We start from the raw sequence: 16,729 nt of genomic DNA, 5'->3' as shown, positions 1-16,729 counted from the left end.
GGTCCATATCCTTGTTACATTTGAGGTGGAGATAGTGTTTTTTTTTTCAGCCACAAATTATAATTCAGGCAACACACATAAATTCAATGAATACTCAGCAGTTGGGCAGAGAGCAAGAATGGTACATTTTAAAAGGCTCAATCATAGGACCTACATTATTTAATACTTCAATGAATGACATATCTTATTTTATTGAACATGGAGCCCTATTTAATTAAGATGACGATAATACTCTTAATTTAGTTAAAACATATTTTATTTACTCGTAAAATTATGGATTGGACACAAGTAAACCATACTTATGAAGTCCACTGCGAGTATAATGTTAACTTTTAGCTTACTACAGGTTTTATTATACATTTATTTTAGTATGGATGCAGGTATGGATGAGACACAACTTAAATATTTTATACAAAATGATAAAGGATGAGACACAGGTTGAGTCTTCTAAACAAAATATTAAAGGATGAAACACAAGTTGAGACTTCTATACAAAATGACAATGGATGAGACACAAGTTGAGTCTTCTATACAAAATGATAACTTATATATACCGGTAATAATAATGGATGAAATGCAAGGTGAGTCTCTTTTTTTTTATAGGATTTTTATTTCTGTTATAATATCGTAATGTATGTACATGGTCCTGTAATTAGTTTGACGGTGGCTCTATTTTTTTTTTTACATTTTCCTATTAGCCAATAAATGTGAGGTAATGTATCCAAGGATTTGTAAAGAGCATTGATGTATTTCATTCAACACCGAGTGAATTTCGATTGCACCAAAGAGTATAAAATCAGGGGCGGATCCAGCCATTTTAAAAAGGGGGGTTTCCTAACCCAGGACAAAGGGGGGTTCCAATTACATGTCCCCATTCAAATGCATTGATCGTCCAAAAAAAAGGGGGGGTTCCAACCCTCGGAACCCCGCCTCTGGATCCGCGCCTGAAAATATTTTTTTTACAAGAACCGTTGATTGCGTACTGAAAATAAAAATTAAAAAGTCCGCGAAAACTTACAGTTAACTCCCCTGTCGCTCAGCTGTGAACAAACGATTGCACCTGCGCATTTTTCACTTCCAGAGGCCGAGAATAAAAATATCCGTTGGAGTGGAAAAGCCGTGGAAATATTTCTCCCATGGCTGTTGACCAGTCAGCGCTCCTTTTACAAAGGCAGCTACGTGGTGAGGAATACAAAATAGGGAGAACATAGTCTTTGAATTTGTCCCAAAATTGAAGTGGCTCATCCTTTTCCGTCTTTTGTTGAACAGAAACGAAAACGTCTGCGCATATGAATCATCTCGACACGTTCATTAATAATAAGATTTGTTTATTAAAAATGACAATGTTTAAATATTTATACACATTGTTAAATTCTCTAAAATATTCTGTGTGAAAATTTTCAATCGCCACATGTACAAATGACACGCGTGGTCCCAACTGTAAAATTTCTTCATCAAAATGTTAGTCCTCCATAATAAGAAACGATTTATCAACAAATGATCAAAGTTGGTCTTATGTTGAACTAATTGAGAAGTGTACTCACAATCAGATATATTTTTTCTGTGGTCATATGGTAAAAAGTTTTCCCCTAGTGTTGGAGGTCACTGACTACTCCCAGATTGCTCTGAGGGCCCTTTTTCTGACTTGTTGAGGGCATGGTCACTGGTTTGTTTGTACAATTCGACAACTGGTTATGATGAGCCCTGAGAAGAGAACCCTTTTGCAGCCAAACTAACAATAGAAATCATTGTCCTGAGCCTGATCCTAAGTTCAAAATTGACACAAATTGTAACTCTTTTCCGTTCTTCATGGTAGACCATATTGTTTCTGGTAAATGTAATTTTCTCACGGTACTTCAGTATTTATTTAGGCGCAGAATCAGATCTTGCCAGTTCTTGAAAATGCCCTGATGTTGTGATTTTCATGATGGGGAGACTTCAGGTACACAGGTCTCATACATGTCAACAGTCTGGAGAAGTGGATAATTGAGACAGGTGACATGTGCATTTTTTTCATTTTCATGATTTAGAGTACAATTGTAAGGTGTATATGTCTGTCTAGCATGGTTTATCTGATCATGACCTCATTTTCATAGAACATTGATAATATTGAGTTTATGTGATAATTACAAGTAGTAAACTTTCATGTTACAGACTTTCAACATGAACTCAATTAAAGTAAAATAGGCGAGACATTTCTGAGTGTGCAGTAGCACTCAAGATTGTTTAATTTGACAAATAACAGATGTTGAACTTGATATTTCAGCTTGACTGTTTTTTAGTCTGTCTGATGAATGCTTGCAGTTTTTATGTAGCAGAGGGTATTTTAAGTTTTTACCCTTTTCCGACATACGTCCCAAAGTTGGTTTTCATTCTTAAACACCAATTGCTTCCACTAAATATTAGGAAACTTATACACAATGCTTATGCTTTTAACCACAAAATACAGATCAAGTTTGAATTTTTGGTGGTGTCACTTTAACGATTCTAGAGTTATGCACCTTTACGAATGGAAAAATTGCTTATTTTTGTTTGTTTCCCTTCTCTTACAGTCCAACTAAAGTTTGCCTCATTCATATGTTAAGAAGCTCATACACAGTACCTATTACAACAAAACTCAGATCAAGTACAAATTTGGGTAGCGTCAGTTTTACCCTTCTTTACTAATTATGTCCCTTTATATATTTATATTAAATTCAAGCTGGGGCATCATCCATGGTACACCTTCCCCATTTATTTTTAGCAAATGTTTTGACAGTCCTAAATTCTATGAAGTATGAAAAATTCTTTTAAGGTGGTACCTAACACCTGAACTAAAATTAATTTGGCTCGTTTAATTTTCTTAAAATTTTGACAAAGTATTTACTTTGACCCTTTGACAAAAATATAAAAAAATCAAAAATTTTGAACCAATCGTTTAATCAGAAAAATTACACTGGTTATATAGTAGGTTGACAAACACTCATTTTGATCATTGAGAAGCTTAATATTCCCTTAACAACACAACGTAATTAAAACGTTCTGCTGATTATACAGAGTTATCTCCCTGTAGTGTTAGGTACCACCTTAAAGCAAATAATTGAATAAGTTAATACAATGAAAGACATACCAAAATCTTAATTGAAACAGAATTGAAATACCATTACCAGTTAAAAATCTGACATTCATAGCCACAAAATTATGCGATTAAACCAGGCCATAAAAAAGAATAGGTTTGTTTGCCCAAACGCTACCTACCCAGTAAAAAGCTGCCTACTCAAATTCTTTTATTGTCCTGATTTGAAGAAGTTTTTTTTTAATCAGATAGGCATGAAGACTAATAAACACCCGATACTTCAATTTCTCTCTTTGAAAAAAAAAAGAAAGAAAATGCCTACCTACCTACCCGCTGTCTCAACCTTTGGGTAGGGTTTGGGCAAACCAAAATATTTTTAATTGTGGCCCCAAAAGTTAAATGTCACTAAGAAGACTCAGGTTTAACCACAGGCCCAGCAGCCCAAGCTTGTAAAATTCCTTTAGAGTCTATAAAACTCATCTCTACTGTTTAACAGAATCTAATAAAAAATTTCAAATATTGAGCTCTTACATTGTACTTAACCTGTAGATTTAAAAGTTTATCGTGAAAACGGCTTAAAAATGTATCCACCTCTGATAAAATTTGTAAAGACTTAAAATCACTTTAAATTAATAATTCTTTCAATAAAATCATATAGTAGCAGGAAATCTTTAAAATTTTAACCAAAAGTTAGACATACAATTACTGAAAACATTTAGCTATTTTACATGTACATGTTATATGGAATGTTTGAAATCTGTGATCATATATAGTTTTGAACATCTGTTGGGTTGATATAGTTATTTTTAACAGTTCAATTTTAGTTTAATTATAAACCTGGAAATTCTTCTGTATTTCCCTTGTATCTATTTTTGCTTAGCAACAGCAGTGGTCTTCCCAGATATTTCATATAGCATCCTGGTAAACAAGGAAATTTGAAGTACCATCTTTTGAAAAAAAAATTATAGCATCACATCCATAAACAATGTATAAGAAAATCAATTCAGATAGCATCACATTCAGAAATATAGCATCACATTCAGAAATATAGCATCACATTCAGAAATATAGCATCACATTACGATGATGCTGAAAGGCCCTGGGGAGAACACTGGTCAGTTGTTATTTGTTATTTTATTAATCACATAGTTTATAAATGTACACTGTACATGGTGGATGTTTGCAAATTTGAAGTATCAAAAAAATGTAAAAAATTGACACATGTCCAAAACAATCAATTGAACTGAGGTCATTGCACTCTTGACATATATATATATAAACAGTGTTTTAAATTTATTTCCTCATCTCTTTTATATGATATATATCATTGATATTGTTAATATGTACAAAAAACTGAATTGGCCACAAGCTGTTGACAGTGTTGTGTTTACTATTATATACTAGCTATTATACTACAATATTAAAATAAAATTGAGAATGGAAATGGGGAATGTGCCAAAGAGACAACAACCCGACCATAGAAAAAAACAACAGCAGAAGGTCACCAACAGGTCTTCAATGTAGCGAGAAATTCCTGCACCCGGAGGCGTCCTTCAAAAAGCTGATTGATTAACATTATTTATTTTTATGCCCCACATTGGAGTATTATGTTTATTGGTCTGCGCATCTGTTTGTTTGTACATCTGTCCAACCGTCTGTCCTACTTCAGGTTAAACTTTTGGTCAAGTTAGTTTTTATACGACTGCAAAATTATTTTGCGTCGTATAATGGTATGATGTTGTTGTTTGCGTCGTCCGCATCCGAAAGACGCATTAAGTTTCCGGACAATAACATTAGTTTTAGTGAATGTATCTCTGTAAATTTTTAACAGAAGGGTTCAATAACACTAAAGGAAGGTTGGGATTGATTTGGGGGGTTTTCGTCCCAAAAGTTTAGGAATTAGGGGCCAAAAAAGGGCCCAAATAAGCATTTTCCTTGGTTTTCGCACAATTGCTTAAGTATAAGTAAATAGAAATCTATGAAATGTTAACACATTGTTTATGACCACAAGAGGGAGGTTTAGATTGATTTTGGGAGTTTTGTGTTATACAGTTTAGGAATTAGGGGCTGAAAAGGGCCCAAATAAGCATTTTTCTTGAATTTCGCTCATTAACTTTATTATAAGTGAATATAAATCTATGACATTTAAACACAAGGTCAATAACCACAAGAGGAAGGTTGGGAATGATTTTCGGAGTTTTGGTCCCAATAGTTTGGGAATTAGGGGCCAAAAGGGTCCAAAATTAAACCTTGTTTGATTTCATCAAAAATAGAATTACTGGAGTTCCTTGATATGACGAATCTAACTGGGTACATGTATTTAGAATCTTAATATTTGGTCCTGTTTTCAAATTGGTCTACATTAAGGTCCAAAAGGTTCCAAAATTAAATTGTTTGATTTTAACAAAAGTTGAATTATTGGGTTCCTTGATATGCTAAATCTTAACATGTACCTAGATTTTTGATTATGAGCGCAATTTTAAAGTAAGTCCAAATCGAGGTAAAAAATTAAACTTTGTTTGATTTCAACAAAGATTGAATGTATGGGGTTCTTTGATATGCTGAATCTAACCATGTATTTTGATTTAGGATATTGGACCATAATAGGTAAATGTCCGATTTAAAAGATTTAAAGTTTAAGTTCTTGGACTACATTCATTCTGTGTCAGAAACCTATGTTGTGTCAACTATTTAATCACAATTCAAATTCAGAGCTGTATCAAGCTGGAATGTTGTGTCCATACTTGCCCTCAGTCGATTTGCCAGATTGGTTGATTTCCCATTCCAGTTAGAAATAGTTCAAATATTATGATAGGATCCTGAAACAAGCAACATTGCTTATTTTAATGTTTAAAATAAAATGATATCATACATAAACATAGTTAGTAATATATATTTGGAGTATAAGGGGATGAAGGTTTGGGTGACAATTGACATGTACAGATGTATCCACAATTGTGTTTTTAGACACATTATGTTAACCTTGTACATGTTAATGTTTTTAGACACATTATGTTAACCTTGTACATGTTAATGTTTTTAGACACATTATGTTAACCTTGTACATGTTAATGTTTTTAGACACATTATGTTAACCTTGTACATGTTAATGTTTTTAGACACATTATGTTAACCTTGTACATGTTAATGTTTTTAGACACATTATGTTAACCTTGTACATGTTAATGTTTTTAGACACATTATGTTAACCTTGTACATGTTAATGTTTTTAGACACATTATGTTAACCTTGTACATGTTGTAACAGAATTAAGTAAAGATTTTTCATATTTTAATGTATGCATATAATTATTTTCAGATATGATAAAGAATCCTGTTCCTGGATTCTCTGCAGGACTGGTTGATGATGAAGACATTTATAAGTGGGAGGTTGTTATATATGGTCCTCCAGATACACCATTGTAAGGTTAATTAAAATACATGTTGTATATTTACATACAAAGATGTGGTATGATTGCTAATGAGAAAACTGTTCCTTGTTCATAAATACACATGTAAGTAAATAAGAAGATGTGTTTTGATTGCCATTGAGAAATTGTCCACCAAAGACCATATCACTTCGAACAACAACTGCAGGTCACAGAATGGTCTTCAACCCGACAACCATGATTAAAACCCATACATATAAGCATGTCATCGTATTATTGTATTTGGTTAATTAAATTAAAAGTTAATATTTCAATTTGTTCCGTAAAATCTGTTTAAAGGAGCCAAAACAACGTCTTGAGGCACTTGCATATCAGATCGAAAAAAAAACTGACAACGCCATGGCTAAAAAATAAAAGACAAACAGACAAATAATAGTACAAAAGACACATCAAAAACTGAAGAGTTAAGCAACACAAACCCCACCAAAAACTGGATGTGATCTCAGGTGCTCAAGATGGATAAACAGATCATGCTTCACATGCGGCAGCAGTTGTGTTGCTTATGTTATTACAAACCCGGTAAAAAGTCTTAATTTGGAAGGTCACATAAGTTGTGAAAATGGAAGTGGATTGTAGTTACTAATGTATTTCAAAATATTGTACTGACTCTTCAATGAAACTGTTGTATACATGTATAATCCATAAAGTGTAAAAAGTTATGTTTTATTATTCATGTCTTTTGTTTTTTTATAAACAGAGAAGGTGGTGTTTTCAAAGCTCATTTGACATTTCCAAGAGAATATCCACAGAAACCACCAAAAATGTTGTTCTTATCAGAGATGTGGCACCCAAATAGTAAGTTAATATGTTAATAAGCACATGGAACATAATTAACAAGTGTAAAGGGGAAATGGCAAATGTAGTAAGTTCTCAAAGGGTTAAAAATGTCCCTAAGATTTTGATATCTTTCTAATCAGGAAGAAATACAAGTGATTTTATATAGTAATCATTGTGATACTATTATTAAGACAAAATTTCTTCTTAGCAAATCACAATATAAATGATCAAGTTATTACATCTTAATAATACATTATTCATTGTTATTTGTGTTGTCAGTTTTGGTTGAATTTTCAATAAATCTTACAAGTGTTTAGCATAATTTACTTTGGCTGCTATCCATTATCCTGAACTTGTCTCTAGGGATTCAATATCCTCACTGACATCTTTTGGTTACACAATGTTTTGGATTATAGATTTTGGCCAAGGGTTTCTTCAAGCTTTTAATCTAAAAAATGCACAAAGTAATTGTATATTGACAATACATTATACCCAAAATGTCTTACTTTAAAACTTAGCATATATGCTCTTTAAGAAGAGATTTATTTAACTAAAAATCTTGCAATAATTTCTGAATTTTACAGTACTAGATTTCATATAGTACTTAATATTGCAAATGTTGAATTTTAGTTGGACAAGATGGACTTGTTTGCATTTCAATTCTCCACGAGGCCGGTGAAGATAAGTGGGGTTACGAGTCTGCATCAGAACGATGGCTGCCAGTACATACAGTAGAGACAATTCTTATTAGTGTAATTTCAATGTTAGCCGATCCTAATGACGAATCACCAGCTAACGTAGATGCTGCCGTAAGTTTGATTCTAAAAATAAGCTTAACGTAAGGTGACCTATGGATGGTAACTTCTGTGTCACATTAATTGTGGAGAGATTGGCAATAATACCAATTCTTCTTTTTATAATTAAATGAATTAAGTAGCTATTTAGATTCCTATTATAATTCTATTCCTAATTTTTTTTTCTTTTGCAACGGTTGAAGAGAAATAAAGAAAATACAAAATGGAATAAATTAATAGATCAAAATGGGGTAAGGGCTTGCATATATTCTGCTCAATGGTATTGTGAAAGCCCACAACTTACTTAAGATAAACTGGGTAAACAAAAGACGGGATGTGTATAGTACACACTGATTAAAGAGCATTATAAAAAGGAGTAGTATTTTTGACGATGAGACAACTTTCCACCAAAGAATGGTATTAGGCTAAACATTACCATCTCTAGGTTGCATTTCTGTAAATATTGACAATGCAATTTCCCATAGGAACTCCTTTTACGGCTAAAACTGTACCACTTTAACTATGAAGTTTTGAAAAAAATCTTATCCTAGAATTGAAAGTTCACATGCACCACAATTTTTTTCAAAGGTCAAAATATAGGGCTGTGCGGCATATTTTCAACGTTTATATGCCTTGAACTTCTCAGAGTTTAAACTTACACTAATTTTCTTAACTACCCCTACCGCGAATGAAAGGTTACCACAGATTTCAATGTAAACAATATGCACGTGTTTATTTACTGGTAACATTCCCAAGTTCTGTCTCTGCGATATGGAACACAGAGAGCATAACTGGGAACCAGTATGTAAACAAAATTAATTTTCTATGAATAATCAATTACTCCCGAAAAGAGGTGTGTTTTGAGAAACAGCTGTATTTACAAAGTGCAACCTCTAAAATCGTTTATTTTATCATGATTATCAGGTATTGTACTGCTATTGAAGAGAATCTTCCTGTTCTCTAAATTGTGACTGAAGAAAAAATAAACAAATGTGGGAGGAATGAAATCATTAGATTGACTTTTTTTTTGTAATCATTTTATTTTTCTTGATGAAACATGTGAAATTACATACTACTGTATTCCATACACATTATAAAAAATAAAGTAATACTTGAAAGATCACTTAAATCATAAGGATAAAATAAGATATAAATATAAATATTACAAATGATTTTGTTAATAAATTAAATAAAAGCTGCTTCTAGTCATTATATTGACTTTATAACAGTGTGGATTCTTTGATACGTCAATATTGTCTTGCAGGGAATGTATTTAAGGATTTCCTGTCTGTAACAGTATTCTGTACATATAGTTACTGATACATTTTCTTCAAAATTTCAGAAAGAATGGCGGGAAAATAGAACTGTTTTTAACAAAAAAGTAGCTAAATGTGTACGAAAGAGTCAAGATGAATTTTTATAACACAGGATGTAATATTGCATTTTCCTCAGGTATGTGACATTTAACTTTTTTTCTAGAAACACATTCAAATACTAATAAAAAGAGCACTTTCTTATCTCTGAAAAGACTCTGATAACTTTTGTTCTACATTATTGTATAGAGTACTTATTTCTGCGACTTTTCAGTGACTATGATCTATAAAAAGTATTGTTGACACTTAAAAAACACATTTATACTAACAAAGTAACAGTACCTTGTTATGATTTGTAGCCTGACTAGTCCTTCTATTGATATGGTGTCTGGAAGTAAACCATTAATATATACATATCATGACTAATTCAATTAAAAGTAGATTTTATATGACGTAAAAACAAGAAAGTGTGCTATGGTTGCCAATGAGACAACTATAGACCAGAGACCAAATGAGGTGGATATAAGCAATTATCATATACTTAGAGAAAATAACATATATTTTTTACAGTATGATAATAGCATTAAATTAACGGGAATTTCATATTTTTCCCAAATGGTGTTTAGCGGGCTGATATGAAAAGTTTATCACATAATTCGATTATTATCATATATATATATGCCTTTTCGTAACGTTATCAGATGGCATTCCGGCAATACTACTCAAATTCAGGAAAATACAACTTGATGGTACGTTATCAGTGAAAAACACTTCAAAGTAAGGTACAAAACAATTATTTGGACACTGGAAAGTATATTGTGTAAAATGATTAAAAAAATTTTAAAAATGATAAAAAAAATGCATTTGTAAAAGTTTCAAAAATAGTCTAGAAAGTAAATTATTTCAAAAACGTTGACTTTTCCAAACAGTGTTCATTAGGTACATAGGGTCCGACGTCCGTGAACTTTTTGAAATTCTGTTTGAGAACCACGTAGAAGGATCAATAGATTTTGATCTTTTATTATTCTCCATTGTTGAAGCATATTATAAAAAGATCATACCATGTCATTTTTCATATCGCATGTATTATCAGCCCTCGGTCAATATCAGCCCTCGAGGTATGCGGCTCTTGGGCTGATATTAAGCCTAGGGCTGATAATACATGCCATATGAAAAATGCCATGTAATAATCTGATATTACAGCTCACCACGGATACTGCCTTCTATAATGAACAAATCCCATACTGTATAGTCTGGTATATCAGGTCTGTACATGTAAATGTTAAAATTCAATCTGCAAAACAAACAGCCTAGTTTATTACAAAACAATTAACAAAAAACAACTATGACAGATATAAACCAACTTCAACCACTGAATTACAGGCTCCCTGAAGATTAACATTTTTATCTTTTTCAGATATCATTTTCAGGAATCTTACCAATTTGTGGCCTAAAAAAGACGATTGGAATAAAAAGCTGTAAATTTCATTGCGACAACATTAAAACCAGACACATGAGGAATTTATTCTCAGGACATTGTTATTGTTTCACAGATTTGCTCATATCCTCATCTTGTATATATTCATTGTTTAAAATCTGTGATCTCTTTAAGGTTGTCTTTGACTTAAGGGTTAGGGTTCAGTTTAGTTTATAGGTTGGTTTAGACGTTGGTTTAGACAAGGTTAGGGATAAGGATAACAAATTAGAAAGGTCAGGGTTAGGATTTGTTTAACAACCAGTTAGGTAAAGTAGAGCCCCTAAGACAAAGATGACTTATAGTTACTTTCATTTTAAATTAGTGCTGCTTTTTTATTTACTGCGAATTAATATTTCTTGCATAATTTCAGTAATTTTATAATCAGGATGAGAAATACTGTAGCAGCTTGAAAAATTATTCTAGAAATTAGTCCTGACCATTACCTCAATATTCTTAATGAATGCAATCCTGTACTTCCCTGTACTTAAATTATAAATATTTTGTTATTAGTTTTGAATACTAGTTAAAATAATAATACATACAAATTTCCAACAAAGAACTATGCATATTTTATACCCTGAAATGCTTAGATATTTTTTACCCTGAAATGCTTAGAAAGCAAATTTAAAGCAATGGTCTTTAAAATCATAATTGCATTGTACATGTTGTAAGCCACTTTAAACCTTTTAAGAATGTTGCATTAACATCTACATTATTCAAACTACATATGTACCAGTGAGAGACTTGTTTTAAATATTGCTATCCAATACCTAGTCTGAATTCATGTGAAATTTACACTTTGTATGTCAGTAAATGATTTCATTGTCAACGATTATATTTGCATATGACATATATACAATCATCACAACAATATGCAATTAATTATCCGATATTTATTATCACCTTTCTGCTTTGCATAGAATAAGAGAATTATAATGGAATGTTTGTTTGTTTGTTTGGTCATATTGAGAAATTTGTTTCATCTGTGAGCTTGACAAAGTAGATGTTAAAAGACCTATGTCCAGATGTGTCGTCCAAATCAATCTTGTTATGTTGTGTCCTGTTTATGATTATGGATTGATTTAGTTTTGGCTGACCACACTTTATAAAAATGAAACAACAAGAATTTAATTTTGTTCAAATGTTTAAATTAGGAACCTTTTAAGTTTTGTTTAAAAATATTGTTGAAAAAAGTTTGTTGTGATTTTGATTTTGAATTGTACTGTGATAAAAGTTATTTTTCATTTCTGCTTAAATATTTTTGTATTATTATTCCCTAGAAATAATAAGGATCACAATTTTCCCAACTTATGTCATAATCAATGGGGTTTTTCAAAATTAATATTTAGCAGCCAGTTGCCTGAGATAATGATGTTATTTATACCAAATGCATTTGTTTTTCTCACAAATATTATATTTTGTTAGAGTTTCTTGATTTTTTTTTATTGAATAAATAGAGAAATTGTGCAAATTCTCTTTAATGGTGGACAGCACATTTATCATTAATCATAATAAATAGTATCAAAAGTGCTTAAATAATTTACTTGTGGACACATTTATTCCATTGCTTAATGTATAGAAAAACAATATTTTTATACAACTAGTGCTATTTATTTTTGCTGGAAATTGTATAAGTTGATTGCAGATACTTGTATTTGTATTGATTGATTGTGATGAAAATGCATAGGCCAAACAAAATGAACAATTAGCTTGTATTGACAGTTTGAAAAAGACTAGATTTAGAAGGTATGCAGATACATTATTTTTTTGCAACCAAATTTCTTAATCACAATGTTAAATCTGCTGTGTTTCATTTTTTAAAAGTTATCCTGAATAAATAAGCCAACAAAGTTGACTTTTAATAGACTAGTTTGTTAATGCAGAAGCTAATTTTTTTTTTTTTGGCCTTGAGTTTGCAGAGCATTTTATTTCATGCTGAGCTAGTGGAGTGAATGAAATATGTTTCAGATTGGCTATAGTTCTTTCAATGTCAAATACCATAATTCAGAAATTTAATATGATACTTATCTGGAAAAGTTATACTCTACAAAAAAGGCTTTTAAATTCATTTTTAAAGTATCATATTACATAATTTAAAAAAAATCAAGATAGATTTTAAGAACATTTGGAAATTTGAGAAATCTGAGACTCTGTGTGAATTAAAAGAAGACACAAAGTTCTGAAGAGAAATGGTTTGTCAATTTTTCATGATTTGTCATTGTAAATACATGTATGAGAGAATCCATCATTGTGAATTATTTATGTTTGAAATAAAAAAAAATGCACAACTACTTAGAGTTCTTTTTTACAAGTTCTTTTGTAACCCTTTCTTTACATGTCAGATATCTCATCTTGATATAAATATTAGGAAAGCCGTTTATATTTCAGATAGATCAGGTATTTGGTATAGGCAATATATAATACTAGATCATTATCTCCTATGATATCATGATTAAGGTATTATGGTCTCAAAATTAGTTTTAATCATAATTAATTACACCAGTACTCCAATGGCATACTGTTCTTGTTCTGTTCTTGCATCTCCTCTGAAACTATTCAACAGAATTTTATGAAACTTTGTAAATTATTATGATATATTATGTAGATTTGCATATCAATAGGAAATTAAGATTCTGTTTGTTTTCTAGGAGCTCTGCACAGAATGTTTGGTAAATTGTACTACTGCAACAGTTTGTAATTGCAACTTTTCTGAAACCACTCCAACATAATTTCATGAAACTTTGTAGATAATAAGGACATACTATATAGATGTGCATATTGACAGGTCTGAAGAAAAAATTATGATTCAATATTTTTTCTAGGATTTATGCCCCCTTGAACTAGATTTTTGGCCTAAATATACTACTGCAATAGTTTGTCAACTCTTCTGAAACAACTCAAACATTATTGCATGAAACTTTGAAGATAGTTTGGGAACACAATATAAATTTGTTTATCGACACAAAATTATGCCCTTTTGAACTAAAATTATTCACTTCAATATACTATTGCAACAGTTTATAATCAGGAGTTCTCTGAAGTTACCAACAAAATTTTCTGAATACATTGTACATAATAAGGACATAAGATGCAGATGTGCATATCAACAAGAAATTATTATCAGTTGACTTTTGTAGAGAATGAGACTGATGTAAGGAATCTAGTGAGATTTTGTTTGCCCACTGACAATGTGGGGATGTGGGGTATGTAAATGTGCTCACAAGTGTAAGTTATGGATGCACTTCCTTTCAAACAATAAGATTAAACTACATGTATGTAGGGTAGTCAAAACATTTTTAGATCAGTCAATTGTAACCACAATAATGAATGTTTCATTATACCCCCACTTTAAAAAAGTTGGGGTAAGTTATTTTACCTCTGTCTGTCCGTCCATCTGTCTGTCCCATGAATGTTTTCGTCGCATTTTTCTCAGGAACTACAATACAAGGATTTCTGAAATTTGGTTTCAGGGTTTATAAAAGTCAGCTTTACCGTGTGATGCGTTTTTAGATTCATCATTCAACAACTTCCTGTTTATCGAACACTTGTATCATTTAACACATGATAACCAAGTTGAAATATTTCGTCAGTTTTTTTCAGGAACTAAAATGCAAGGATTTCTAAAATTTGGTTTCAGGATTTACACAAGTCAGCAATACTGTGTGGTGTGTTTTCAGATTCAGCACTCAACAACTTCCTGTTACCAAACACTTATATCATTTTACACATGATAGCCAAGTTGAACATTTTCGTCACATTTTTCTCAGGAACTACAATACAAGGATTTTTATGACATTTGGTTTTGATGCGTTATCAGATTTCCTACTCATAAATTTCCTGTTTAACAAAATATTTGGGCAGGGGAATCATCAGTGAAAAGTAGCCCACAGATTCACTTATATGAGGGTGGTAAAGGGTTATTTTAGTGCAACGTGATGGCCGTTTTTTATTTTACGTTCAACATGTTTTTACTTTTTTATTTGACGTCCAGTCGTGCAAGACAGGTGCCTCGTTCAAAGTGTTCTGCTTATTTAATTTTACGTGCATCGTGATTTTCAAATGCTTATTTTGCGTGTTTGGTATTTTTCAAATAAAATTCAAACACTAGCCAGGGATCGTCAAGAAATACTTTTTTTAAAGCCGTAAACCATTTATATTATAAATGTGTATACTAAATCGGGAATATCAAGTAAATCAGAGAGTTTATATATAACTCAGTCACAAAAGGTTCACATCAAAGTCTTTATTTTTTTTGTGCTAGTTCATGACAGAAATTATTTCACGTTCAGCGTGAAATTATGTCTTATTTTACGTTTTTTTCCGTGCATGCCCCCCCCCCTTTACCACCCTCTTATATCCACTATCAAAAGTTTTGTAATGAAAGCTGCATAATAAAGAGATCGACGGTAAACATTAAGGAACCTAACTCATCGTTTTTTTCTTAAACTTGTTTTCAAACGAAATTTTCTAGATGTAAGACATGGTACACAGCCGACGTTACTGCATATGTGGTACTTTGATTAAAGTTTGATGGGGGTAGATGTGTTCAGAAAAGTTACAAAACATTGGAGTATTTAATGGAAGAACGACATCTATTAGGCTGGACGTGAGGTTAATGGATATGGCTAGGTTTTCATATTTTCGAATTGCTACATTAAGTACAAATCAGCTAGAGCACAATTACTTTCCATAGGACTACCTATTGTTTGTTGTAAACATATAGACATAAGAAGATGTAGTATCCAAGTCACAATTTGAAAAAATGAACCATTATATGTCAGATGTCCTCAAACGCAACAAATAGTTATCAAAGGTACCAGGATTATAATTTAATACGCCAGGCGCGCGTTTCGTCTACATAAGACTCATCAGTGACGCTCATATGAAAATATTTTGAATATATGTTGAATATGTTGTCCCAAAAAAAAATTCTAGCATCTTGTTGATGGAAGTTTTAAAGTTAGTTTGAACTATAGTAATTTTTTTCAGTGTTCCTGAAACAAGGTATTTTTTTTTTATCTATGTTGGTCATACAATACAGTTGGAACAGTTCTTTCAATATACTTTAAAGTATAGAAGTATATTATTGTAAAGTAAGAAAGTCAAAAGGTTGTTATGTTAATGAAATTATTGAAAGATGACCGAGAGCTAGATTGTTTGTATTTCAACAGATTTTTCAAATGTTTTAGTATGCACATCTGATTCACACCGTCTCATGATTGTGTAGTTTCACGGTGACTTGGCTTTGAATGTTAGTTAACTTGATAGTTTGAAATGAGGTTTCGTGGATCACCTGGTAATGTCCAACAATATAGATAAAATTAATCCTCTTCGGTTGAAATCTTAAAGGAAAATACAATAGACATATTATGGTTCCGCATTTCCTCTGTGGTAAGTAGACTTGACGTTTAAGATGGGTTTCCAACTGAATATTCAAAGCCTAAGTACGTTATTAAGTAGTTTGTGTCATGTAAGTAACACACAAACACGATGTGATATTGGTGCTGTATTTGCTTGGGCAACCAAAATTCTGTCACGAAGATTAGACAGGTTGTTTGCAACGATTGGGATTTTTTAACATGAGTGGGTCCATTAGTATTTTAAAGATATGTTTCCAATTTATGGATAAAGGCACACAGTTTTTCGGCCCTATGCTTAATATATTTCGGAGTGAAGTGTTGTTGCCAATGTCCAAGTCAACAATGATAACGTGGCCAGCCGGATGATATATAAATTGAAAACTAATACAGGTGCAATCAGAAAGCTTGAATTTAAGTCACCAATATTGATACCCTGCAATATGCGTTAATAATTGAATATGTTAGTCGAAATAAGTGAGGTAAAGGTGTATGGTATATTAGGAAC

The 16,729-nt window shown here is 31.7% G+C and overlaps 1 protein-coding gene across 1 annotated transcript; it reads left to right on the top strand.

Annotated features, from left to right (window-relative positions):
* The first annotated feature begins 1,041 nt into the window (after positions 1-1,041).
* On the top strand, positions 1,042-11,349 carry LOC143076741 (putative ubiquitin-conjugating enzyme E2 7). Its single transcript, XM_076252597.1, has 6 exons — positions 1,042-1,182; positions 6,374-6,476; positions 7,201-7,298; positions 7,911-8,089; positions 9,417-9,526; positions 10,805-11,349. Exons 1-5 carry the CDS (start codon positions 1,137-1,139, stop codon positions 9,495-9,497), a joined length of 507 nt encoding a protein of 168 aa, XP_076108712.1. The 5' UTR covers positions 1,042-1,136; the 3' UTR covers positions 9,498-9,526; positions 10,805-11,349.
* Positions 11,350-16,729: the final 5,380 nt, after the last annotated feature.

This window comes from Mytilus galloprovincialis, chromosome 5, assembly GCF_965363235.1.
Source record: "Mytilus galloprovincialis chromosome 5, xbMytGall1.hap1.1, whole genome shotgun sequence".
In the NCBI taxonomy this organism is placed as follows: Eukaryota; Metazoa; Mollusca; class Bivalvia; order Mytilida; family Mytilidae; genus Mytilus; species Mytilus galloprovincialis.
Note: the sequence above shows the minus strand (reverse complement) of the source record. Positions and strands in the feature narration are given on the sequence as shown.